At 39.0% G+C, this 27,426-nt stretch overlaps 3 protein-coding genes and 2 long non-coding RNA genes across 8 annotated transcripts in view; 2 read left to right on the forward strand and 3 right to left on the reverse strand.

Moving 5' to 3' along the window:
- Positions 1-8,194, reverse strand: part of LOC143453381 (5-oxoprolinase-like) — a 114,399-nt gene extending 106,205 nt beyond the window's left edge. Inside the window, exons 1-5 of one of the 3 annotated variants that reach the window (XM_076954710.1) lie at positions 7,791-8,194; positions 7,371-7,469; positions 5,358-6,739; positions 5,133-5,220; positions 3,505-4,810 (exon numbers count right to left, since the gene is read on the reverse strand). In XM_076954710.1, the coding sequence (XP_076810825.1) occupies positions 4,543-4,810; positions 5,133-5,220; positions 5,358-5,514 (513 nt within the window). In that variant the 5' untranslated portion in view covers positions 5,515-6,739; positions 7,371-7,469; positions 7,791-8,194 and the 3' untranslated portion in view covers positions 3,505-4,542. Of the gene's footprint in view, positions 1-3,504; positions 4,811-5,132; positions 5,221-5,357; positions 6,740-7,209; positions 7,470-7,790 lie in introns of those variants that run through there. The other 2 variants (XM_076954709.1, XR_013115163.1) reach the window with 2 other exon arrangements.
- Positions 8,195-9,453: 1,259 nt separating this feature from the next.
- LOC143453427 (uncharacterized) lies at positions 9,454-10,518 on the forward strand. The gene is made up of 2 exons (XR_013115178.1): positions 9,454-9,866; positions 9,985-10,518. It is a non-coding gene; the product is annotated as an uncharacterized LOC143453427 (long non-coding RNA).
- On the reverse strand, positions 9,954-11,943 carry LOC143453406 (uncharacterized). Its single transcript, XM_076954747.1, has 4 exons — positions 11,783-11,943; positions 11,473-11,590; positions 11,039-11,120; positions 9,954-10,070 (listed from the first exon to the last, which is right to left on the reverse strand). Exons 1-4 carry the CDS (start codon positions 11,846-11,848, stop codon positions 10,019-10,021), a joined length of 318 nt encoding a protein of 105 aa, XP_076810862.1. The 5' UTR covers positions 11,849-11,943; the 3' UTR covers positions 9,954-10,018.
- Positions 11,944-14,354: 2,411 nt separating this feature from the next.
- Positions 14,355-15,350, reverse strand: LOC143453423 (uncharacterized). Its single transcript, XR_013115173.1, has 2 exons — positions 15,084-15,350; positions 14,355-14,855 (listed from the first exon to the last, which is right to left on the reverse strand). It is a non-coding gene; the product is annotated as an uncharacterized LOC143453423 (long non-coding RNA).
- A 4,579-nt stretch (positions 15,351-19,929) lies between these two features.
- LOC143453388 (uncharacterized) lies at positions 19,930-24,599 on the forward strand. 2 transcript variants are annotated; one of them, XM_076954720.1, is made up of 3 exons: positions 19,930-20,504; positions 20,587-20,745; positions 24,465-24,599. In XM_076954720.1, exons 1-2 carry the CDS (start codon positions 20,054-20,056, stop codon positions 20,598-20,600), a joined length of 465 nt encoding a protein of 154 aa, XP_076810835.1. In that variant the 5' UTR covers positions 19,930-20,053; the 3' UTR covers positions 20,601-20,745; positions 24,465-24,599. The 2 variants fall into 2 exon arrangements, with proteins under 2 accessions (XP_076810835.1, XP_076810836.1); XM_076954721.1 differs by having other exon boundaries at positions 20,659-20,745.
- The last annotated feature ends 2,827 nt before the right edge of the window (positions 24,600-27,426 follow it).

A 27,426-nucleotide genomic window follows, 5' to 3' on the forward strand; every position in this document is an offset into this window, starting at 1 on the left:
CCTGAAAGCGTAGGATGCACATTGAGAAGCGAAGACGCTTAAGATAGGGAGAGATAGAGATGGCCTCGACTGAATGAAAATCAACACAGACACAATAATTTATATAAGAAGCCTCGACGAGCACTGCAAATAAACCGACGCAACCAGCAAATTAAGAAACATCGATCAAAAGTGAAAAGTGGCATTAACCGCCACAGAGCCGTAACAAACTAAAATGCTTAAGTAGTAAATGCAATATTATTTCTGATATTTCTATTCTGCAAATAAATGCTTCCCGCCACAAATCGCTTACCTACGAAGCGTATTCTATCCAATACGTTTTAGCTATAGTTTACCATTACTATTGCACTTAATTCAAACCCAAGCCACGAGGTGTAATTGTATTATATTGTGTATAATAACGACTGACGCATCTGTCAGAAGGAGCAAATATCTGTCTTTCTATTTTTGCAAAAAATTCTACACCACTTCATATCATTTAAAATCCTTTCCCCGGTTTCAACGCGTCACGAGTGACAAGAAGCGTGTTTGCTCACATTTATATGTCGCCCGATATCTCATAAAATTTATGCAACTTCCTGGAAAAGCACAAAGTTAGGAAAAAATCTTTCAACTAACGTTGGTAAATAATGAAAGGCAAAGAATTTATTTAATGGTTATAGCTCGATGTAGACGACGATTGTGGAACTGGGTCGTAAAATAACTCGGGCGTTCACCTTTGTGACGTGTACGTCGTAAACAAAGCTGTTAAAAGGATTTCAAATTATCGGTAATAAAAGATATATTGAACTTTGAGCTAATAGAAATATTTACCAAAAAAAATGGTTGAAAATTTGACTTATGTTGTTATAACATTATGAACCTTAATCACAAGCTGAAAAAACTTTTAACAAAATCGTTCAAAATTAGACTTCATACAATGTGCTTTGGAAAACCATTTAGGTCGAAATTTAGTCAAACGTAATTTGTTACGTAATCTATAGCTTTAATAAGACTCAATACCATTGAAATATTTACTTTTATATTTACTTGCTTTGCCACGAAGTGCGCTTTGATTCAAGCATCGCTATGTAGCAGACCTTTATTATAGTAATATCATACTAACTACCACTACAGTAGTACTTCTACATACTATAAGAGTACTTCGATTCTATTAGAAGAATTCACCAACTTCCATATATAAGTTATTATAAAATGTAGAAATGATCAGTGACTTTTTAAACGGTGCTGAGCAGTTGTGGCAACTTTAATCCATTGCATTGAAGCAAGTTGCAGATCGCTCTTCAGCTACAAACAACGCGTGACCAGTTTGACATTGTAGTTTATTTTTTAAATATTTACATCGCAGCAGTCATTAATTTGATTGATGACGGATTTGTTCCGGTTCATTGAAATGTTTGTCACGCATGAGTGGCGTTAGACCTAAAACGTCATGTCGCTGGCAACTTGAGATCAGACAGTGGCGACAAACAAAGAGTAATAAATAACCGACGGGTAAACACCACTTCCGACATAACTGCGCATCTTGCTTTAACATTCCTTGTTGCTCTTCAATCGAGTAACAACCAAGCTAAAGAGTATTTTATCTCTACTAAAATTTTGCCTGAAGTGGGAAAGTTTTAGTCGCCAACGAGTGGTCATTCCAAGTCCCTGCATGAAGGTTCTTCTAACAATTGGCCGTTTAGTCATCACTATATACCCCGACCCTTGCAAATTAGCATATTTGTCATTTCAATGCACATACACGGATTCAACTCTAAGCATTATGTATTATTTAGCTTATTTCATTTTGCGGCGTGCATTGGAAAACACGTATTTGCTTATACAATATACTGTTGGAAAAGACCATGGAAAATGAACCGATATAAACTCATGTATAAATATATACACAGAAAATACATTTATATGACCGGCAAAGTTGTTTTTACGCCAGTATTACACGATATGAAATCTTTATGTTAAACGATTTTCTTGAACTTCAAAAAATGATAGTGTTACTTTATAAACAACATATGCGAGCAAGTTGTAAAAAATCATAAACCAAAAGTCGCTTTTTATTCAGGTGGAATATTGCAGCTAAGATGGAGGTTTATTTCGCCAAGTCTCATCTTGTTATTTATGACCAACCAGTTAGTGATGACAAGAAGCGTGTTTGCTCATAATTATATGTCGCCCGATATCTCATAAAATTTATGCAACTTCCTGGAAAAGCACAAAGTTAGGAAAAAATCTCCTAATCAAATTTTATTTTTCCTAATTCTCGATGACGCATTAGTTGCAGTGGTCCGGCACCAATGCTGTGAGGTTAAATAATAATGTCGCCTTACATAACCAACCAAGCGCATTTACATTACATACCACTTATACATTCGATCTAATTTTGGGCTCAGATGTCAAAACCGCATTCCTGGAGTGACCGCGCTTGTTTCTACGTCTGTAACTTTGTTGTTGGTGATATGTCTTGGTCTTGGACAGGTCTGGACTAGTCTTGTTTGTTGAAAGTGTATTCTTGTCAAGCCGCTTCATACGAGCAGGAAAGCGTATTGCTCAAAATTAAACAAAAATTTTGCAGCTTCGACTCAAAAGGTGGTCAGCTTTGTGAAGCCAAACAAGCTTCTCCGCGTGAGTAAACAAACGTAAATTTAAAGAGATAAAGTTTATGACACTGTGGAATATCAGGGATTTACTGCTTCATTTTATCGCCCGTGTCAGCGTAATTGTGTTAGTTTGCTTGATTTTTGTTAAACTGACAAAACATTGTAGCAATCGCGAGTCGTGACGTAGGAACAGCAGCTAATGTAAATATGAAACCTTTTGGTGTTGGAACGCACTTTTGCCTTTTGCACCACACCGGCGTCTTTTAGAACTGCGTTCAATTTATTTTACAGATGCTTTCCCGAAAAGACAAATAAGTTATTATCAAGATAAACTCGGTGCCAAGAACAAAAAATGCAGCAAATCGTGGTCAAAGCGGTTTCAATCAATCAATTCATGTTTAAATATTAAAAACAATCTTTTATCAGGAACGATGCTTCCATCCAGAAGGAGTTTGATATTGCTGGAGTCAACTCGCACTGAGGTCCAGCTCCAATCAGCACAAGCTCTTCACACTGATCTCATCAAATGACCGACACATTACTCGAAAGCTAAATACCTCGTCCATGTCTGGTATTAAAGGTGGTTGGATTACATTTACGCTATGTTGCGTAACACAATGCTTTGTTACGTTGCGTAAACCTACGCATTGATGCTTCAAGTGATCTTGATAACCTTCATTAAAAATCGCATTTAAAGTCGAACATACCGCTTTAGATGGGGTGAAATCACCCAATTATTTCCCCACCGTCGGTGGGACGAGATGACTTCACTTGCGTACTGACCTGGACCAGACACGCATCACTGCTCAAAGAAGAAGGTCGGTTGCAGCTATATACGCATACTATGCATACATGATATACTTAGGCGCGTGCGCAACATGTTTAGTTGCTGTTCTCTAAACTTCCGCTTTGCTTTAAAAACTTTCAGGTTGTCGTCGTGTTTCAGAGTCATGGTTATCGCCACTGATTCGATGAGTTTGTCACGTGTACGTTACTTTGTCCTATTTGATTGATTTATTCTGGCTAACCGAAGCAAAAATTTATGAAATCAACAGCTTTTATTGCGTAATAATAGGTAATGTTAAGAGTATTGTTACCAAATAAAATTACTCTCTGCTTTGTGTTGAATAATCATTATTACAAAATCCACAGAAACCAACCATTGTTTTGCTTCGTGTGCAAGCGATTACTTTACACCAGCGCAGCAAATAATATAAGATATTCACATGAAAGCCAGAAATATTTGTAGCGCACTAGCGCCAACATGCGATAAAATATGGCCACTAGATCGACTATTGTACCGTGGTAAGGCGCAGGGAAGGTCAAATGAGGTCACAAAAATTGCGTATTTGTGTGGTTAGACGAGTAGTTGTAGTAGACGGGACCTTGGGTAGATACAAACTTACCATGAAACATACTTTTACCTTGTGGGCCGTGTATAATCAGTATCTGCTGTAAGTTACCTGCGTCTGATTTCAAAAATAGATTCTTAGAAAAGATGCTGACTCGAAACTTTCCTGCGTCGTTCTCCGCATCAGGCTTGTATGTGGAGTAAGGACGAGATTGCGATCTCTCCAATGCTGGGCTGCAAGGTCACTCACAAGTAGTCGGGAAGCTTCAACAACACGCATCAGGTCGCATGGAGCTGGATTTTGTGTCTGGCTGGTGTTGGGATAAGCTGCATTTCGCTTTCGGTGAATTATCTCGCAAAATTGTTTCAAAATTAAAACTTGTAGAAACAGTGCTGAGGCTGATGCACGTGACAAGGTTTGAAAGGGTGAGAGCAAAAAATACGACCAGATGTCATTTGAAACTACACCGCGGTTATTTTGCGAGTGACGAAAAAAATATTATCTACGAGTGCATCAAAATGTGGCTTAAAAACGTAAAGTTTTGAAAAAATTCAGTAACTTTAAAAAATCAAAACGATTGCTAGAACAAGAGTTTAATAAACGACACTGACAGCGTAAAGTTGTTTCAAAAGAGAATCTTCCTCAAAACCCCGTCTCCGCCAGTGGAGAAGCTGCATGGAGGTTCTTGAGGACGACCGGATATCTGGATAGTCAGACAGCGGAGTTTCCGGATTAAAGGGGTAAAATGCATAGGAAGAAATCCGTTCCCGGCAGTTTTGTGTCGGATAGCGAGGATTCCGGTTGTTCGGGGTCCGGATTAACGAGGTCCCACTGTATATTGATAAGACCAGTGATCGCAGTCTAGCACACACACAATAAAAGTTAATCGGGAATGACAAATAACCTAACCTCACTTGCAACTACCCCCATAATCATTGCATGCATTTGATATTCAATTTCCCAGTTATTGTCATTTGGGTAAATTGTCAGTCATAAAAATCGCTTCGAAAAATTCAGTCCACAAAATAACACCTATATATTTAAAATAACGGAGAATGACAAAGAACCCAGCCGCACCTTACAAATACCCCAATGGTCATTGCATGCATTTGATATTCAATTTTCCAGTTATTGTCAGTTATAAACTTGCTTCCAAAAACTGTATCTACGAAATAACACTGACCTGTGTGAAAATATAGAGAGTTGGATGGCGTCCAATTCCTTGCCAATATGCTTCGACTTTCCCTTCCCTATCATGATGGTCACATCACCTGAATAAGCGAAATTTTTGCAAAATTGTAATTTCTAATCACGGCAAGCTACAATGATGTTGTCAACCTATCATGTAAGAAAAAGACTACCCTCATCGAACTCTAAGTGATGTCACCATGATGTCATAACGCAATACCTTTCTTAGTCATCTCTGCCTTGCAGTCGGGTTCGACCAAGATTGTGCTATTCTTGTCGATGATGATCGCTGGACCGTGAATCACGTGACCATATGACAGGTCCTCCATGAGATGGACGCTAATGTCGAGATGACCTCCATCGAAATAACTTGACATCACCTGCACAACACATGCTTTATTATGACATCACTTATTGTAATAAACAGTCAATGCATGCAATTGACAACATGCATTTGCTCAACATGCTGCATTCAACATTCAACATTCAACATGCTGCATACTTAGGGTGTGTAAATTTTGCCATTTTAATTAACGTTTAGTGACAGTAGTAGCATGAACTACGACCAAGATACCATATGCAGCATGTAATCTTCACAATTTCTTTATAAGTTACCTCAGATTGATGAAATTATGCACGGTTTGTGATTTAAGTATTTGTAATAAGACGATACCACAACATACACATAGGTGCAGCAAATAAAAATTTAGCATTAATATTTAACAACACTTTACATCATCACTAGGGCAACCAAAAGTCAACATGGTCAATTTTTTTACCTGCTCAGAATGCTATGAAACAAGCACAAATCAAATTTCAGCTTTGTACGACGTGTGGTATAGAAGTTATTAGGTCAGATAAAGTCAAAATGTTATGTTAGGTCAAAATACGGTCAAATTGTCTTTTTTTAGGTCAAAATCTATTAAACTTGTAATTTTGTAACCATTTTGTAATATTATTCTTCCGTTTTTCTCTTTTCTTGTACAGCAAACAATTCCAGTCCCGCAAATTTTACTTAGAACCAAAGCCACAAAGAGAGGGAAGGCTTTTCAGCGCGTTTGGTGACGTCACCATGTGACGGCATTGCATTTGAAACTGCAAGCTGTCAATCTTAAGACGCAGAAACGAAAAAAAGTCAACACTAGAAAAGCATTTTGTTATTTTTAAATGCAGCTTTAGATTAGAAAGTTGCTGTAGACAGTGTAGAGACTATCAGTATAGCGTTTTTCAAAATAAGGTCAAAACTTAAACTTTTTAGGTCAAAATAAGGTCAGAATTTAAAATTTTTAGGTCAAAAAACTGGTTGCCCTAATCATCATAAATCATATGGTTACCTGTCGTACAACATTTGCTCTGGCAACAACCTCCCCAGACACAGATGGCGTCACAGTTAACACAAGGACATAACTTACGTAATCTTATTAATATTTATCTAGCTTGTGCATGCATGCAACGTACATGCTCATATTGATACTGGATATATTAGCGGCACCATGCCACTCATGTTGTACCCAAATGCTATGTTGGTCTTCAAATGACGTCATAGCGTACCACATAACGCCACCTGCTGGGCCGGATAATATTGTTCTACTTTCATTGAACCTGAGCATAGAGGAGTGTGAGATGTTATATTTTATATCAGAAGATGTAATCCCAGGATGGGCAACAGTTTTGAACTCATGGGTTGCTTTGGGTGTTGAGTTTGTACAGGCAGGCACAACCATATGCACAAATGATGTCATAATTAGTTTGAGTCCTCGCTTGTTTCTATTTCTAGCTACAACAGCATGAAACAAATAAACTACTATAATTACATACAGAAGTGAGGCCTACTTGAGCTCTAGTCAGACACTTGCTTAAGCGTATTTACTGTACTAAAACTAACAGAAAACTAGAAAATCAGTAAGGGGAAATTTGAGTTTTTTGGTTGGCTTTAATGGGAAAGCAGATCAAAACGGTTAAGAACCGCTGCTTTAAATCAAAGTAAAAAGTGATAATAAACTCATCTCTGATTAAGTATTTGAAACCATAGAAACTATAAAATAAGCAAAGACGAAAAATACAAAACCCACATTTAGCGTCACCAGTGGGTAGTAGCTTAATACAACTGCATTGTCAACTGGAAACATCAGAGTTGATCAGCTTACGAGGTCAAATAATTTCAGTCTGGACTAATTTCCATTGTAAAGAAGATCTCTCCAACCCTTAGTGAGAGCAAGTGCCATTCTTTCACCTTTCCTCTCAAGGAGAGCATTTGTGGCGACCGTCGTTCCAATCCGGATGAAATCGATCTTACTTGAGTCGAATGATTCGATCATCATAATTTTAAACTCTATAAAACAAAATTAAACTATGTATACACAATTAGGCAGTCTATCGAATTAAACAACAATTCTTAGCAGTGGTTTTCGCCAAGTCGACAAATGGTTAAACTTGAGGAAATGAAGGGAAGCTAAGTTTAATTAGAGACAAAATTACGGGCATATTTGTAATTAAACACCAGCCTTGAAATCAAACTACTTTTCATAATAATCTTTTTAGCCTTGTCAACGAAGCAAATTAGTAAACTTGAAACAACTATGAGACATAAAATCATCAATAAAATTATGATAAACTTTACCATATTGGCTATATGTTTATTTTTGTCACAAACCTCTTCCATAATCCTTCAAATTCCTTCCCCTTGTGTTTACTTTTCTGATTCAAAATTTGTTTCTTCTTAGAACTTACTCAGCATTTATCATGTTAAGTATTTCCTAAAATCTAAGCATAGTGTCGGAGTGCGTCCATTATTTTCTTTCATGCCATAATAAAAGGCACTTGCAAGGCTGCCTGTAGAGTTAGGCCGATACAAACCCAAACTAGAATAGATTCGCTGAATATCATCTGCATTCAGGTGAACACAAATACTAGGCTAACGATATCGAAACTGACTACAAAGTTATTATATTTCCTATATTTATATTTTCCAGGGTCAACATTTTTCATACAGCCAGTGTATACATGTTCTTATACAGCCTACTGAAGGCCATTTACTTAAAAATTATGCTTTTCAAATATTATTGTTTTGAAACCAAACAATTCTTCAGCAACTACACTGGAAAAAAGTGACCGTCATTAGGCCTAGTCCAAAATTTTTATCATTGTCTAATAACACGCCGATTTCGTTGAAAAAACACTGCCCATACTTTATGTTGGTCCACGTACCCATAAATCTGCCTACATACAGTTTGCAGCGCCTTTTTATGGCTGACTAGGCTACGTCCCACCGATGCACTGGAAACAATGTTGGTTAACTAAAACCCATTATACGATGTGATTGGCGTTTACTTCGTTATATGTGAAAGACTAGTGGCTTAATCTCATTCGTGCCATGTAATATACGAAGCCACTTGACACAGTCAGATTTACTGACCTAATAGTTGCTGTTATCGCGATAAATATCACATTAATATTGAGATGGTGACATTTCGTCACTGTTTAAAAACGGGACTGGGTAAAACCTGGACACGACGCAATCCGCGGATCGTCCATGGACGGTTGAAAATGGACGATTTTTGCGTAAGCGTCCATGGACGTTTTTACGCAAAACCGACGTTTTCCCTTAGTCGTCCATGGACGGTTGTTGAAATAGGGTTAAATCAGTTCTTTTTTAACAAAGCGTCCACGGGTGGTTTTTAGGATAAGTTTAAAGCAGTGTTTTCGAGATCGTCCATGGACGGTTGAAAATGGACGATTTTTGCGTAAGCGTCCATGGACGATTTTAGGAAAAGCTTAAATAGCGGATAGGGGAAAGCGTCCATGGACGATTTTAGGAAAAGCTTAAATAGCGGATAGGGGAAAGCGTCCATGGACGGTTATGGGGTAGGCTTAAATAGTGGATATGATGTAGTGTCCATGGACTGTTTTGAGATAGGCTTAAAAAACGTCCATGGACGATTTTAGGATAAGCTTAAATAGCGAATATGATGAAAGTGTCCATGGACAGTTATGGGATAGGCTTAAATAGTGGATATGATGTAGTGTCCATGGACTGTTTTGAGATAGGCTTAAAAAACGTCCATGGACGATTTTAGGATAAGCTTAAATAGCGAATATGATGAAAGTGTCCATGGACAGTTATGGGATAAGCTTAAATAGTGGATATGATGTAGTGTCCATGGACTGATTTGAGATAGGCTTAAAAAACGGGACTGGGTAAAACCTGGACACGACGCAATCCGCGGATCGTCCATGGACGGTTGAAAATGGACGATTTTTGTGTCAGCGTCCATGGACGATTGCAGGAGAAGCTTAAATAGCGGATATGAGTGAGTGTGTGTGGATATGAAAGTGTCCATGGAAAGTTATGGCATAGGCTGAAATAGTGGATTTGATAAAGTGTCCATGGACTGTTTTGGGAGGGGCTTAAAAAGCATCCATGGACAAATTTTGTTATAAGATGAGTTGACAGGAGAGAAGTGACCATCATCGTCCATCCAGTAAAAACTCACTCAATATTTGAATGTGAACGCGGGGGAGGAATAAAATTAATTGGGCATATAATGACTATTCTTTCATAATGTTGCAGAGGGGATTTCTCACCCAAGAACAGCAAACTTTCCAATCTGGGTCTGAATAAAGTCCAATTCCAAAAACTTTTTAAATTATGTGATTGAAGACTTTAACCAAGTTGTTTTCATCATCACTCAAGCTTAATGTGTTAAATTGTACATATTTTACTATAACTGTGAGCAGCGTAACACCTAATCTCGATTTCATTTCTTCATGTATTGCTTAAAATTGATTATATTCACTTCTGCGTCAAACACAAAAATTTGTATTAATCCTTTTATTCTTTTTTGCAGGTGCTGCAAAAATATTCCTGCGACATATGCTGTATCACTGGGACACAATTCTGATGAACCCATCGACAACAAAGACTGCATTCAATCTGAAAAAACAATATAGACAATTAAATCTTGTGAAGTGATCTCTTATGCAAAGAGGTGGACAGACAGCGCTTTTCGTGTAAAAGATGATGCAGTAAATGCAATATTTGCCGCGGTAAAGGTTACTTGTTCACAATTTTGCTTGACACTTCTAGATTAAAAAAGATCAACAGATGCTACAATTGCTATTAAGGAGTAATTAACATGTGTTTTTTAAACATATACTTGTTAAAATTTTAACTAATCACACGAAAAGTACGGAGTACCGGGACTGACTGTAATTCCTTGAAAAAAGTATTTTGGAACCACAAGTGCAAAATTAAAACACCTAGAATTTTAAAAGTGATTTTAAATTTTCTAGTTGTGTTTGAGTTAAGTAATTTTTATGTATGTATGGTTTTTTGGTTGTAGAATAGGAATTATACAAAAATAAAACTATGCACTGCTGGACCTGTGTGCTCGTAGACATTTATCTGAATGTAGAAACATAGAGTAACATCTGAAACAAATGAGCAAACTTTGTGCATGGCTTGTGTTTGATACTCAGTTGCAATGCATTAACGACGCTAGGTCTGTTTATTTAAACTGGAAAAAAGTTTGAAATTTGGGCAATATGATGTAAAAACCAATAAAAAATATGTCACAAAAAAAATTGCACAAAGGCTAGCTTTCTAAACAGGGGATTGAATGATTTGGAATCAGAGCCAGGTTTAAGTCATGCGAAGAACCGGCGATAGAGATCATCATGGTCGTGTTGAAGTATCAAGCTAAAAGTAAATAGTTCAAAATTTGGCCTAGACCACAGTAAAACTGAAAACAAACTTCCCCAAAATCTGATATCTGCCGCTGCCCAGTTCGAAATAGTTTCACTACACGGGTAATATAGTTGCAACTTATAATACCAACTAAACTGTATGCAATGATAGTTAAATCTGCCAAGTTAATGTATTATATGATGAGCAAGGTTTACCCATTCTGTCTTTTGCTGGTCAACTTCAGATGGGCCTTGATTGTGGCATATATATTGCAAAAGCTCAGCAATACATCATAGTCTGCAAAATGAAACAAATCTATCTGCATTTTTACATTAAAATCATTTGTTGTGAAAACAGAAACAAAATAACAGAAGTATACAGTTTTTAAAAATATTTAGTTAACAAATTCAAGACCAACAATGTGCCAGTTACAAATACAACAATGAACAAAATAGTTAATCTGTTTAAAGTCAGGTTAAAAATGTTGGTCGTTTTCCTATAAATCTATTTTACCTTAACTTTGTACATAAGTATGGTTTAGTGCTCTTCTGGAAATATATGTGGTATAGTTCAACGACCTTGAACAACAACCAGGTCATAACATGTTACAAATACTGCAGTTCTAATTCAAACCCAAACAGCCTCTCACCGGTGGAATCAAGCAGTAAATTGCCAAAGTCCATGCGATACTTTTTGCAGGACTCGCTGTCAGTATCGAAATCGATCTGTTTCTCGCAAGAACTTTCATTAAGGATTCTTTGAGCTTCCTGCAATATGTCACTTATTGATAGAAAAGCTATTTTTTACAATTTATTAAAATCCAATTTGATTTTAGGAATATACAAGATTACACATTGTGATGTCAAATAGTTTGAATTAGTGATAATAATATATACTAATAATAATAGTGATTATATACTTAATCTTCACAAATTTGAATTCATCCTTTCTAAAAATACCTTTAAAGCAAGTAGGCCACAATTCAAAATGTCTTGTTGCCTTTCATGTTTTCTATGCTGAAACATCCATTTATCCCAAGTGCCACGAAAACATTTGCCATTAGCACGGAAAAATTATCTAAATTACACTAACAAATCAGAATAATATATATTCAGATCAGTAATGTTATATCTAAATCAGAATAATAACAACAATTTACAGTAAAAACACATAAATAAAAAAGTTGATCATGCCACCAAATAATTACTCAAAATTTTCAACCGTCCATGGATTGTGTCGTGTCCAGCTTTTACCCGGTGCTGTCCATAATTTACGCCTATCCAGCTTCCTAACCCAAAAACCGTCCATGGACGTTTTTCCAACATCCATCATTTAATTTTAAACCCGAAACCCAAAACCCTTAAATGGACGTTTATCCAAAATACATCATTTCAGTCTATCCCAAAACCCAAAGACGTCTTTGCATGTCCCATCTTTTCTGCATATGACCCCAAAACTGTCCATGCTTGGACGCTGACATCATATCCACTATTTAAGCTTATCCCATAACTGTCCATGGACACTTTCATCATATTCGCTATTTAAGCTTATCCTAAAATCGTCCACGGACGCTTTTTAAGCCTATCTCAAAACAGTCCAAGGACGCTTTTTAAGCTTATCCCAAAACAGTCCATGGACACTACCGGTACATCATATCCACTATTTAAGCCTATCCCAAAACAGTCCATGGACACTACCGGTACAGCATATCCACTATTTAAGCCTATCCCAAAACAGTCCATGGACACTACCGGTACATCATATCCACTATTTAAGCCTATCCCATAACTGTCCATGGACACTACCGGTACATCATATCCACTATTTAAGCCCATCCCAAAACAGTCCATGGACACTACCGTCACTAAAAAAGTTGGTCATGCCACGAAATGATTAGGCCTATAGGCTACTAAAAACTGTCAACCGTCCATGGACGATCTATGGATTGTGTCGTGTCAAGCTTTCACCCGGTGCTGTCCATAATTTACGCCTATCCAGCCGATTGTACCACTCAAGCTTCCAAAATATAGGCTATCTTTTATGTCTATCCCAAACCCACCGAGGTCTACTCTTTGCATGTCCCATCATTTCAGCATATGACCCCAAAACTGTTCATGCTTGGACGCTTACATCATATCCACTATTTAGCCTATCCCATAACTGTCCATGGACACTTTCCTCATATCCGTTATTTCAGCTTATCCTGTAATCGTCCATGTACGCTTACGCAAAAATCGGCCATTCTTAAGTGTCCATGGTACGGTAGCCTGTAAGTGCCACAACAATTATAATTTGGGTTCCACAAAATATTTATGATCACCACAAAAATATTTCACGTTAGCGCAAAATATTTATGATCACCACAAAATATATATTTTTCTCAGCAAAATATTTTAGAAATTCACAATATATATTTTGTCTCCCTCTAAAATTATTTTGTGCTTTCAAATTATTTTGTGCGTTGAAAAAATATTGCGACTTCGAAATATTTTGCGAAGTCGAAATATATTTCGCTGTGAAACTTCCACTACCGCAACAAATATAAATTCGCCGCACAATATTTTAGAATCGCCGCACAATATTTTAGAATCGCCGCACAATATTTTAGAATCGGATCGCAACATTTCAAAATGTGTGCTTACCGCATGGTAGGCGTAGTTGATGAGGTCTTCGGGAAAGGAATAAGGTTACCGGTCACAGCCACAAATAGTGAGAGATAGTAAGCTTTTGCAAGCCTTAACAAGCTTAGGTGTAGGCTACACGTTAAACATTGTAAGGTCTTTTGCAAGTTCAGTATGCAAACAAACTTGCAAAGAAAATGTTGAAGGCTTTTGTCTTGATTACTATTAGGTATATAGGCCAAAGCTGGGTGGAACATTATAAAAAGTTACCTGGAACAGGACCAAACGCTATAGACACGTTTCAACCAAAAGTTAAAGATATTGTAGCCTTCCCAAATTAATAAGGGTGTAGTATACAACCTTGCAGTTGACGACATAGTTTGAGTAGTTGGGTTTCATTTTACAAAGGCATCATGTGGCTGTGCACATATATACTAAACCCACATAATATATGATTGTCACTTTTTTTAAGTGCAGTTGTGTAATTTCTGTCACCAATTCTCCAAAATAGCTGTGTGGCTATTTTGGCATGGAATATAGTAAATCTGGCCGTCCTGCAATTACATTATGTCGAGATTTTCTTATTCGGTGAGTATTCCAGTGGTCCTTGAAAAAATCTAAGTCATTTTGAATTAAACATGAAAAGCAATACCACAAGCATTCTTTGCTGAGTGTTTGGGAGAAATCCACAATACCTCGAAACTCAAGGTCACTAAAAAAGTTGCGCCACCAACAGGCACGAAACCTGGAGAATATTGACCACCAGCTTTCTATCCGCTGATTTCGGGGTGATGGTACATAACGATGCGAGTTAATGTTATCACGAAAAAAGCACTGCGCTGCTGCCAACAATCCATTTTCTGTACCCAAATCTGATACTACTTCAATCGGACAGCCTTGGAAGTGAGTGACAGCTTTAATATACATATTAGCGACAACATGTGGACATTTGTTTGATCGTGTAACATTAAGCCACAGCACTTTTCGACTAAATCCATCAATTGCACCATGTATAGAAAATCCGAATGGTTTCAGCTTGTCGTAACCATCTGTGTGCCATGCATAGTTTGGGCCAGGGTTGTGATACTCTCTTCGCCTTAAACGGTGAGCTCTTCGAGCCTCACACCCATTCGGATCAATATTACGTAGTACATCAGCTACATACAACCTTGGTACTCTTAAACCTTCCATTTGTAATGTGTGCCAAACTGACCGATATCCACCAAAAAAAGACGGTCCATCTAACAACTCCTCGATACGTTTTTCTGCCTGAAATAAAACGGCGATGTCTTTTTTCCAGCCACATTTTCTTCGTAGTTATGACGACTGTGTAGCAATTGTAAAATTTCTCCATACTCATATCCTGAATGGAAATATTCAGATATTATTTGATCTTGATCCAAAGTAGTAGCTGCAAAACATAAAAACAACAGGTGGACTTTTGAGACATGACTTGGCACGTTGTATCATATATCTTTTACTAAATAATAATTAGTTATTAATAATAATACACAGACACATAGTCGATTTAGGTAAAACATTTCTTGTTGGTGTGAAAAAGAAAACAAAAAATATGTTAGTCTACAGCCAAATTTTCATTAAAATATTTATATCTTCACTTGAAAGGTACGCTACTCACCGTGACCACAGTGTGAACATATCATAAAAATGTCAGGTATTTCATTATGGCACTCAACACAATTCATTCCAATGAAAATCAGTTTTCACACTAAGAAGGTACACTTCATTTTATAAAACAAATTTCTGAAAAAGTCAGTTAAAATTTATGCTGTTATGAACAGCTTTGGCCTGTCCTATAGTAAACAAGAAAAAATTATTGTAATGTTTTCGCGACAAAAGAAAAACATAGCCTATAGCCCTATACCTTACATTCGGTAGGCCTAACCTATACAACCAAGCCCTAGAAAGTTTGTTTGCATACTGAACTTGCAAAAGACCTTACAATGTTTAACGTGTAGCCTACACCTAAGCTTGTTAAGGCTTGCAAAAGCTTACTATCTCTCACTATTTGTGGCTGTGACCGGTAACCTTATTCCTTTCCCGAAGACCTCATCAACTACGCCTACCATGCGGTAAGCACACATTTTGAAATGTTGCGATCCGATTCTAAAATATTGTGCGGCGATTCTAAAATATTGTGCGGCGATTCTAAAATATTGTGCGGCGAATTTATATTTGTTGCGGTAGTGGAAGTTTCACAGCGAAATATATTTCGACTTCGCAAAATATTTCGAAGTCGCAATATTTTTTCAACGCACAAAATAATTTTAGAGGGAGACAAAATATATATTGTGAATTTCTAAAATATTTTGCTGAGAAAAATATATATTTTGTGGTGATCATAAATATTTTGCGCTAACGTGAAATATTTTGCGCTAACGTGAAATATTTTTGTGGTGATCATAAATATTTTGTGGAACCCAAATTATAATTGTTGTGGCACTTACAGGCTACCGTACCATGGGGCATGGACGATCTCGAAACCAATAACTGTCCATGGACAGTTTCATCATATCCGCTATTTAAGCTTATCCTAAAGGCGTCCATGGACGCTTACGCAAAAATCGTCCATTTTCAACCATCCATGGACTGCTTTAAACTTTTTAAACTTATCCTAAAAACCACCCATAGACGCTTTGGTGCAAAAGAACTGGTTTAAGCCTATTTCAACAACCGTCCATGGACGCTTTTCCCTATCCGCTATTTAAGCTTTTCCTAAAATCGTCCATGGACGCTTTCCCCTATCCGCTATTTAAGCTTTTCCTAAAATCGTCCATGGACGCTTTCCCCTATCCGCTATTTAAGCTTTTCCTAAAATCGTCCATGGACGCTTACGCAAAAATCGTCCATTTTCAACCGTCCATGGACGATCTCGAAAACACTGCTTTAAACTTATCCTAAAAACCACCCGTGGACGCTTTGTTAAAAAAGAACTGATTTAACCCTATTTCAACAACCGTCCATGGACGACTAAGGGAAAACGTCGGTTTTGCGTAAAAACGTCCATGGACGCTTACGCAAAAATCGTCCATTTTCAACCGTCCATGGACGATCCGCGGATTGCGTCGTGTCCAGGTTTTACCCAGTGCCTTTAAAAACTTTCTCATTCGTGCAATGCCGTAAGTTTATGAACGTTTCCACTAAATGCAAGGTTGAACAAGGTCGAAACAACTTAAAAGTACTCCTGTGTAAGTACAGTAGGCGGACAATGTTTACAAATTTCATTACCCAAATTTCTTTTTTCGAAATATGAAGAGGTTTTTTTTTAATAATCTTGGAATGCCAACGCGCACAAGTGCTAGGATTATTTGATTCACTTTCAAATACAAATACGACATTTATGCTAACAATCACAACAAATATGTTCAAAATAACCTAATATTAAGCTAAAATATGTGGTTCCTAACTATATACAGTCGAATCCGCTTAATTCGGACACCGGATAACCCGGACAACCGCTTTATTCGGCCAAAATGTACGTGAATGGAACAAAAGTAAAAATTGAATGTAAAAAACTCCCGTTAATTCGGAAAATTCTCCGCTTAATTCGGACACGGGTTGGCAATTCCTATCGTTAGGTTATGAGTTTATGACACAATAAACAGTACTTCGTACTTTTTAACACAAGATGCAATTGCATTATGAGTGATTATGGTGAAACAATGACGATCGATGCAGTAACAATCGACAATAAACTCATATAAGGCCGCGCCAATTTCATAGTCGCTTTTACTTCGGTACAATTGCGTTCGTCTTGTAGAACAGAATGGTACAGCAAAGTTTAGCAGAAAAATTGAAATTGCTCACTAAAGTAAACAAAGACGTTTTATGTGATCTGTGCCAATTACTGCAGTATAGACCAGCTGCAATTCATATATTACGCAACAGTACAGTACTTATTTGCGTTGTCTGCCTTTACGCATGACCATGAAACAAACAATTGATTTTCCGCTTAATTCGGACAAAGCCGTTTCTCCGCTTAATTCGGCCAAAAGTGAGCGGAACCAAAGTGTCCGAATTAAGCGGAGTTGACTGTAACAAACAAATGTTCTGTACTTTGTTAGGACAAATTCAAACAGAAATAAAATCAAATAAACTCACTAAAATCACAATTTTACAAGGATAAATCACTAAAATCAATTATTTGAGGAATTAAACGTTTACTGTTCAACTTATAACATGAAAAACCTGTGGACTCACAATATGTGAATATTTAATTTCAAACAGTTCATTTTGGCAATTTCGTAGCGTAAGTATTTAAGACCTCGTCCTCTGGAATCACTATACATACTTTCTAACAAGAGACACGTACATAGTTTCACACAACATTACCAATTCCAGTCTCCCAAAATCAGGAAGACCATCTTGAACATATGTAGCAACAAAACACCGAATGTTATATTATGTACCGTAAATTTCTATCCATCGAAAGTACGAACGATTGTGTGGCATGACGCTGAGAAAAGTCAACACATCGGCAGAAAAGTTGTTAAACAGATGAACTTGTGGTCCCAGAGTATACTTGGATGCAAATAAATTTTCGTCTTGCAACAGCATACAGAGGTGACGTTGGTGCTTTTCCGCCAAAATTTTTTGGGTGTTTTTAAAGGAAGCTCTGTTAGTTAAAGACTTGAATAAAGAGTGCTTCGCCTCAAACCGCATGCACCATGTTCTTGCAGATGAACTAAGGTTTTCTATATCCGGTGGCACATGAGTCAGATAATGTTGTTTTGGGATGATGTTAACACTTGGAAACGCTAATTTAAAGATCTCGAAATAAGAAGATATCAACAAACGCATATAAGGTCAAGGCGTCATGGACAATGTTCGGAGACAAAAGAATATTGATAAATTTCAGCAAAGCTAAAAAACACTGGTAAGTGTCACAAGAACAATCAACGAACTCACTCAGTACAAAGGGCAGCATTCTTGCCAGTTGTAGCATCTGCGATGCGGACTGACACAATTTCTTCACTTTTTTGATATGGTGAGACATAATCTGAGAAAGTTTTTTGCTGTCTTGAAATAAAAAAAAACAGAAAACTTGAAATCTTTTCATTTAGCGTTGAAAGCGTTAACTTATTTTTTTCGTCAATGTAAGATTTAAGCATAGGAACAATAGCATGCAACAAACATCCTTCCAGTACAATGTTCATTACATCTTGAGGACAATAGGTAAATAGATTAAAATACGATACACCGAATAAAGCTGCCCGTCTATTTACCTCACACAGCCTTGAATTTTACGCAGTGCTGTTCGTGCGTTGCGATATCTCTCAAGATAAAGTCTAGGTAAAGGTAAAGGTAAAGGTAAAGGTAAAGGTAAAGTTATCTTAAGGCAAAGTAAAATCTCTCAAGATAAAGTCTTCATCCCACGTTTTTGTTTTTATTTCCTCTGCAGTTGCCAAGCAATGACGACACTTCATGAAGGCGAAACCGACCCCTTGTTTCGTTCCCATTACTTGATGGGCTGCTGGCGTGTCAGCTAAAATGGCTGCCAACGATTCTTTGATATTTATAGATTCGTTATTTGGAGTAACGACCTCAAAACCGCATCTCATCGTAAAACTTTTGCGAAACTGTCACGAGAATATCTTTTCACGCCTGTTTTATAAGCACTGCATTTTAACGTTGTAACACCCGGTTTGTAAAGCACTAGTTTACGGTGTAAGCTGTTTATAACTACTTAGTGTTTGTTTTATATTTACTACCCCGTAAACTGTTAGGGAGTTTTTACCTTAGTGTGTGCGTGCACTGTTTTTCTGCTGCATTATATTATACAGTAATTTAGTCCAATGTGTGTGTGTCATCCGTTTTTATAGATGCTGTTCATTACTTCATTTATGCGTACTTGCGTGTGCTTGTCCGTTTTCATAACTTCTCTCCCACTGTCGCACTTCTTTACTATTTACACGTGCAGGGTTTTTTTAGCTTGTTTCTCGTTCCGCGTCACCGCACTACCCCTGCAGACCTATTTGGTAATTAACGCCCCACGCTTATTTTCTTGCTATGTGGCCAAGATTAATTCTGTGTTTTGGTTGAGTTGAGTTAGTCTACGTTTGGTTTTAATAAAGGAAGACGTTTGTTTTTATCTAAGGAAGACTCGTAGAAATAAGACAGTCTGGCTAATTGACTAGCCGTTAAGCGGGGAGCTTACCTGGTAAACAAAGTTTGGTTACAATTGGCGAGCGCGCCAGGATCCCGCAGTCAAAAAGGTATCAAGGTATCAAGGTATTGTTTACCAGTATGGCTTTTAATGTGACGTTGCCTCTACTAAGATATAAGTCCAATGAAGACTTTCAAGACTTTCTCAAAGTTTTTAACTCTTACTGCGCCAGCGTTAGGGCAAATCAAGATTTTAAGAAACACCTCCTCATTGAAAGTTTCGATAAGGACTTTGTCTGGGAAATTCAAGGGAAAGATGCCTCCGTCTACGACTTGGAGTTCGACGAGTTGGTGGAAAGGGCTTCAGAAGCAGGGCGATCAAAGGCGGAAATCAGCAGATTAAAAAACAGCCTTTTGGATAGGGTACAGAAACCGGACGAATCTACACGATCATTCGTCTACGCTTTGCGGAAACAGGGTGACATGGCATACGCCAGTGCAGATCAAGCACCTGTAAAAAATGAGGTACTCTACTTGGCATTGATCCGGGGTTTGAGAAACCGCAAAATATCGGAAACCTTAGTCGCAGACCTAGAGATCGGCAGAGACTTCTTCATTACCAGCGCCCGAGCCATTGCCCTGGACGTCTCGGAAAAGACTCCGTGTTCAGACGTGTTCACTGTCGCTCGACTTTCACATGGAGACGAAAGCCGCCAGGACGAAGCGACTGTTTTGATGAAGAATGAACTTGCTAAGATAAGTGGCGAGATAAAATTGTTTAATGACAATATTCAAGGCCGGATTTCAAGTATTGACGAAACTGTGTCTTCAGTGAAAACGCAAGTGAACACTTTACAACGAGACGTGGATCGCCTCCATTGGAAACCACGCGCACCGGGTCCGTCTGAAGGAAGAAATCAACGATACCGAAACCGTAAGTCCCCTTCCGATAAAACACGTGGGGTCCTAAACAACCCACGTTCAAATGCAAATCCGTCTAAATATGATTCATTTAGGCGAGATTGCCTAAACCGTCAAAGCCTAGCTACGAATCACAACCCTCGGACTAACGCATGTGATGTAAACAGATCAAAGTTAAGTTGGAATCGATCCTGTCCGCCTGCTCCAGCCACCGCAACACCCGCTCAACAACATTACCGGAAAAGGTTATGCAAGTATGTTAATATGATGTTGTGTTCTGTGCCCATTTGTGCTCTGGTAGACACGGGAGCCAGCGTATCACTCATGTCTAAAACTTTGTTCGATAAAGTTTCATCAGAAAATCCGAGTACTACACTAGGCCCCACGTTAGATACACAGTTAACTACGGCTAGCGGGACGGCCCTACAGGTGTTAGGCCTTGTCACGTTATCAGTGCAAGTGGCCGGTTTGATCACAGAGTGCGAAATCTACGTAGTTAATCAACTCACGGAAGATTTCATCATTGGGTTAGATTTCGTCCAGCATCACCAATGCCGGATCTGCTACAAGGACAAAACTCTAGAAGCCGGATCGTCGTCAACACCCCTGCTCGATGGAAGAGTGACCTTACAACGAAACGAGGTTTATATCGTCGAAGACCTGATCGTCCCCGCTTCCACTGAGGTGTGTACTTCTGGCATATTTTGTATGGATCCGATGATTAAGATACCCGACGTTGAGTTCCCGGCACTAGTTGAAGGTAATCTCCGATTGAATGATAAATATGGGATACTAGCGGGTAACTACCTCACGCAAGTTCAGAACGGAAAGGTCCCCATTCGATTGGCTAATTTCAGTGATGACGAAGTCAGATTAGTCAACGGAACCAGGGTCGCCACCCTACATCCAGTCTCTGTATTCGGCGGAGGTGATGTTTACCAGCCCGGCACGTGCGCTTTAGTTTCGAGATTAAACTCCACGTGTGACTGTAATAATAACCGATGCATTGTGAACTCCGACCAAAGATGTTCCGTAGCGTCGGTAGAAGAACATCGTTTTAAACCCCAGCGTGATCACTTGCAAGCTATCGAAGAAGGCGTAGATTTAGGGACGAAGCTGTCTAAGAGTGAACGTCGCGAAGTACTCAATTTATTATCGAAGCATTGGAAGTGTTTTTCGACCAGTCAATTCGATCTAGGCAAAACCGACTTGATAGAACACCACGTCGATATTGGGACTAGCGCCCCCGTGAGACAACCGCATCGCCGAATACCCCCTCGAGACAAGCGAAAGGTAGAAGAAATCCTCACGGAAATGGAGAAGCAAGGCTTGGTTCGCACATCCACATCCCCTTGGTCCAGCGCCATTGTTCTTGTACGAAAAAAATCGGGCGAGGTGAGGTTTTGTGTTGATTACAGGCGCGTAAATGACCTGATGAAAAAGAACAGTTTCCCAATCCCACGTGTCGACGAGAGCCTGGACGAATTGTCGAGTAACATTTATTTTTCTACTCTGGATCTGCGTTCAGGGTATTGGCAAATACCCATGAATCACAGGTCCCGCGAGGTTACGGCTTTTACCACCCACATGGGGTTATATGAATGGAACGTTATGCCGATGGGTCTTAGCAATTCGGCGGCTACATTTCAACGATTGATGCACATCGTTCTAAATGGATTGGAGTGGCGCGGCGCTTTAGCATATTTAGACGATGTGATCGTGTATGGTCGCACATTCGGGGAACACATGTCTCGTTTAAGCGACGTTCTAAATCGACTGGAAGAAGCCGGTTTAACACTGAAACCGTCCAAATGCTCCCTTTTTCAAGAATCGGTGAAATTTTTGGGGCATAAAATTTCTAAGGAAGGCGTGATGTGTGACGCCGAGAAATTAGAGGCAGTCGCGAATTGGCCGATACCTCGCACCGTGAAACACGTTCGACAGTTTGTAGGTCTGACATCATATTATAGGAAGTTTATTCCAAATTATGCCAAAATTGCCTCACCGTTGCACAAACTCACCGAGAAGAACAAGAAGTTTCAGTGGACCGAAGAGCATCAGAACGCCTTTGCTACTTTGAAGCGTTTGCTGTGTACCGCACCAGTGCTGGCATACCCAAACTACGACAAGCCGTTTATTCTCGACACCGATGCATCCGATAACGCAATTGGCGCTGTTCTGTCACAAGTCATAGATGACAGAGAGCGTGTGATCTCGTATTGTAGCCGATCTCTAGGGAAAGCAGAAAAGAACTACTCCACGACTCGAAAAGAGCTTCTGGCGGTCGTCTGGGCAACAAAATTGAATAGGTGTCACCTCCTAGGTCAAAAGTTTTTGCTGAGGACGGACCATGCATCGTTGCGTTGGTTATGGCAGTCAAAGGAGTTGTATGGACAATGCGCTCGATGGGTAGAACACCTTGCCGAGTACAATTTTGAGCTACTCCATCGACCAGGACAAAAACACAAAAACGCTGACGCGTTGAGTCGACGCCCTAACGAAGGTACACAGGTGAACCTCCCCTACAAATGGCATGACCAACAAGTTGCAACAAGCCTCGAAGATTCCAAGCAAACAGTCAACAACATAGATCTTAGAGGCAACATCGGGTTTCTTCCGAATGAAGTACTGAATCTACAGGAAGAGGACGCAGAGATTGCCCCCGCTTTGAGATGGCTACAGTTGGGGAAAAGACCTCCGTACAAACATGTTAAAAACTTGTCAAGAATGACTAAGCATCTATGGGCCCAATTTGGAAGTTTACACACTTTTGACGGCCCTGTTTATTGGGCGAATAGTAATCGCAGTTTACCGGGAACACACTGTTATCGACTTATAACTCCGGAACCTATGCGTTTGTCTGTGTTGCAGTCACTACACGATTGCGTTCTTGGCGGGGCTCATTTAGGGTTGACGAAAACTTGCCACAAAGTAGAAGAAAAATTTTATTGGCCTGGTTGGAGACAGGACACCGAAAAATATTGCCGAAACTGCGATGTATGTCAAAGGAACAAGAAACCGCCGGCCGAGCCAAGGGCGAGGTTGGTTCCGTCCACGGAAGATAGGGCGATGCAGAGAGTAGAAATAGACGTCGTGGGACCTCTACCTATGACATCATCAGGTTTTCAATACATCTTGGTGGCGTGCGATTTATTTACCAAGTATGTAAGGGCCTGGCCCATGCGCAATCAAACAGCAAAAACCACAGCGGACGTCTTGTTCCACCGATGGTTCACAGTTCATGGTGTACCAGATGTTATCCACAGCGACCGGGGTGGGAATTTTGAGAGCGAGGTCTTCAAAGAACTATTACGATTGATGGGTTGTTCGAAAACAAGGACCACAAGTTATCATCCACAAGGGAACGGGGGAGTTGAAAGAAACAACAAGACTATCATCACCATGTTACGAAATTACGTACAGGAGGATCAACGTAGTTGGGATCAAGCTTTGTCAGCCGTCGTGGCGGCCTATAACGCGAGCGTCCACGACAGCACAGGTGTATCGCCGCATTTCTTATTAACTGGTCGTACGCTTCGTTTACCTGCGGATTTATTGGGCACACCGACCGGTGGAGTGCTAAAAACGTCGGTTATTCAGGATTTACAAACGCGGTTAAAGATTGCAGAAAAGACGGTGCGGGAAACGCTACGGAAACAACGAACGAAGATGGCCGACCTCTACGACCAACGACAAAGGGGGCTACCAATTGAAGTGGGGAAAGAAGTATGGCTGAAAGACCAAGTGGTCCCACAGGGAGAATATCGCAAATTTCATCTTCCTTACAAGGGCCCCTTCACGGTAGTGAACGCGCGACATCCCACTTATACTATTAAAGACAAAGCCGGCAAAGAGCAAACGGTTCATTTTAACAGAATGAAATTAAGGGTTCATAGTGATGACAAGCGTGACAATCAACTCCCGTACGATCATGTTCCGGATAATGGCATTAACCACTGTTCTCCTTTTGAAGGTTTGGTGTTCATACCACAAAATTCAACGGATACCGCCACCGGAGAATCCGAGGCTACATCAATCAATACGAGCGCGACTGAGCAATTATCCAGTAGTCAAGGACGGGAAGACTCGGCAGTTGGGCAACTCAGGATCACAGAGGAGGGCAATAACGAGACAAGCCAACCTGCCCTCGTAGAGAACGGCCCCATTCCCAGCGAGACCACTTCGGCCATGACGGAAAGAAACCTACCGCCACGGCGAGCTCGAAGACAAACACGTTTTTACCCGGATAATGAATAATTTTTCCGGGGCCGGAAAAGAACTGGTCTGGGGGGGATGTCACGAGAATATCTTTTCACGCCTGTTTTATAAGCACTGCATTTTAACGTTGTAACACCCGGTTTGTAAAGCACTAGTTTACGGTGTAAGCTGTTTATAACTACTTAGTGTTTGTTTTATATTTACTACCCCGTAAACTGTTAGGGAGTTTTTACCTTAGTGTGTGCGTGCACTGTTTTTCTGCTGCATTATATTATACAGTAATTTAGTCCAATGTGTGTGTGTCATCCGTTTTTATAGATGCTGTTCATTACTTCATTTATGCGTACTTGCGTGTGCTTGTCCGTTTTCATAACTTCTCTCCCACTGTCGCACTTCTTTACTATTTACACGTGCAGGGTTTTTTTAGCTTGTTTCTCGTTCCGCGTCACCGCACTACCCCTGCAGACCTATTTGGTAATTAACGCCCCACGCTTATTTTCTTGCTATGTGGCCAAGATTAATTCTGTGTTTTGGTTGAGTTGAGTTAGTCTACGTTTGGTTTTAATAAAGGAAGACGTTTGTTTTTATCTAAGGAAGACTCGTAGAAATAAGACAGTCTGGCTAATTGACTAGCCGTTAAGCGGGGAGCTTACCTGGTAAACAAAGTTTGGTTACAAAACCACATCTATTCCATACTTGTTAATATCTGAAGTTTTTGCAATGGCTGGAAGATTAATCCGGAAATACTTTGACCGATGGCTTGGTGGTAAATTACAAAAAGATATGTAAAAAATCCGAGCTTGAGATCTATAGTTTTGCTTCCTATAGCGGATTGCAAAGCAGCACATCGTCATAGTAGAGTAAAACTTGCAGGGCACCAGGGTAACTTGAACATAAAGGGTGCTGTTGAAATACGAAGCCAGATTCAAAATTGCTATAGCATCGGTGCATACAAACTTCGTGGTGGTACTTTTTATATGTTAAAAAAAGATATGTATTTCAACCAAAGAAGTGATTGCGATCCTTACAGAAATATAATAATACAAATGTGGAGCGTTAATTATTCGCCTCTTTTCACTCATTCCAATCACTTTCATTGAATAAGCAATAGTTACTTCCTGTGGCTAGCTTAAACCAAAGTTTCTAAAGAAAAATTTTTCTTGTAAATGTGCAGTTTTGAATTTTTTATACTGAGCGACAATCGGATGTACTTGCTTCATAATGCGATGAACGGTAGTTTGCTTATCACAAGAAGTTCCTTCACTTTCTTTAGTTGATAGTTCAGTATAGTAAGAACATCGTAAATCGTTCGGCTGATATTGCTTAAAGAAGTTTTTTGAAACTCAACTAAGTTATCAATTACAGCGTGTAAATAGAAATGGTTCCACCTGTTTAAATGGTCAAAGTAAAGTTTGCGGTATTGAAACGGCAACAAGAACGCGAACAAATATTTTGTGTCTATGGTTTTACCAATTGTTTAGTTTTCTATTAAGTATTATTCTCGTATTACATCATAATTTGTCAACGTCAAACGCGCGCTTTTCTCGATCGCTACCGTTCATGCTTAATTCGGCATTCAACTATCAAGTGAATATAGTTTCATTTCAGGGGATTATTCAGTTTTATTCTGTGAAGTCATTTTTGTTCAGTTGGAAACAAATTAACGACAAAACGCAATACAATTTATTTGTAAACGCAGGGATTTACACCTTCATACTTCTTCAACAACTAAATATTTTTACCTGTATGAGATCGTGTTTTTTTTCATGTTCAAATGAAAACTCGCCGCATCTTTTTCCCAAATTTCAAGCGGGTTTGTCGAATCAACGTTTTCATCACAACTTTATCATCCACTGCATTGATCCTCTTCTATTGAAACGTTCCCTCTTTGTTCTCCGGCTTCTGAAACTTGCTCATCACTGTTTAAATTATCTCTCTTTATCCTGTGCAAATGCGTTTTTCTGCAGTGTCTTTTCAGGTTTCAATAATGCTGGTAGCTTTTTCTGAAACTTTCAATTTGACAAGCCTAAAGAAAAGTAGATTGTCGAACATCTTCCTGTAATTGGTTGTGGTAGAGTCGAATGAAATTGCGTGTATAACCTGCATTTTGATAGTTGGTACGGTTTCTATAAACTAAAAGCTCCATGATTTAACACCCAAACCCTTCAACATTTTGGAGAACTATGCATAAACTGTTGCGGCTAATGATTACATGCAGGCAAACTAACTGGTCTTGAAGAAGGGAATTGATGGAAGTGGATAGACCCGGAGAGTATTTAGCCGAAAAGAAAAAAGCCTCAAAATAAGTTGGAGAGTATCCAACAATCCAAGCAATAAAAAACAACTTTGCAGATGACGTCTTACACAAGTCTCTAATAATATACTTTCTTTTCAAACACGGCACTGTACGAGATTGACTCTTGGTTACGAAACTTCGCTTTCAAAAATGGTTTGCATGAAACTTTCTTTAAAGAGATTGAAACCTTGTTGGCAATTCTGTTATTTTCTTTTATTTTTGTAGGTATTGCATTTGTGGCATCTTGTTCTGGGGCGAGCGATTATACTTCATTCTAAAGTTGGATAAGTTGTGGCAAGCAAAGTTATTATATTGCCGTTAATGATCAAAGCAACCTTGTTTCAAAAGCTTTCTGCTCCATTTATAAGACTTCCTTGCAATTAATTTCGCCTGCTTGTTGTGAGCTACGCGCTACACCTGG

The sequence above is a fragment of the Clavelina lepadiformis genome, chromosome 4 (assembly GCF_947623445.1).
Source record: "Clavelina lepadiformis chromosome 4, kaClaLepa1.1, whole genome shotgun sequence".
NCBI lineage: Eukaryota > Metazoa > Chordata > Ascidiacea > Aplousobranchia > Clavelinidae > Clavelina > Clavelina lepadiformis.

What these genes read in the sequence shown, in the direction of transcription:
- LOC143453406 (XM_076954747.1), bottom strand. Translation starts at nt 11,848, where the DNA reads ATGTTTCAGCATAGAAAACATGAAAGGCAACAAGACATTTTGAATTGT. An exon ending in TTTACTGCTTGATTCCACCG is followed by an intron (nt 11,121 to 11,472) that starts GTGAGAGGCTGT and finishes TTCATTTTGCAG; the next exon opens with ACTATGATGTATTGCTGAGC. An exon ending in ACCAGCAAAAGACAGAATGG is followed by an intron (nt 10,071 to 11,038) that starts GTAAACCTTGCT and finishes TTGTTTTTTCAG; the next exon opens with ATTGAATGCAGTCTTTGTTG.
- LOC143453388 (XM_076954720.1), top strand. Translation starts at nt 20,054, where the DNA reads ATGGCATACGCCAGTGCAGATCAAGCACCTGTAAAAAATGAGGTACTC.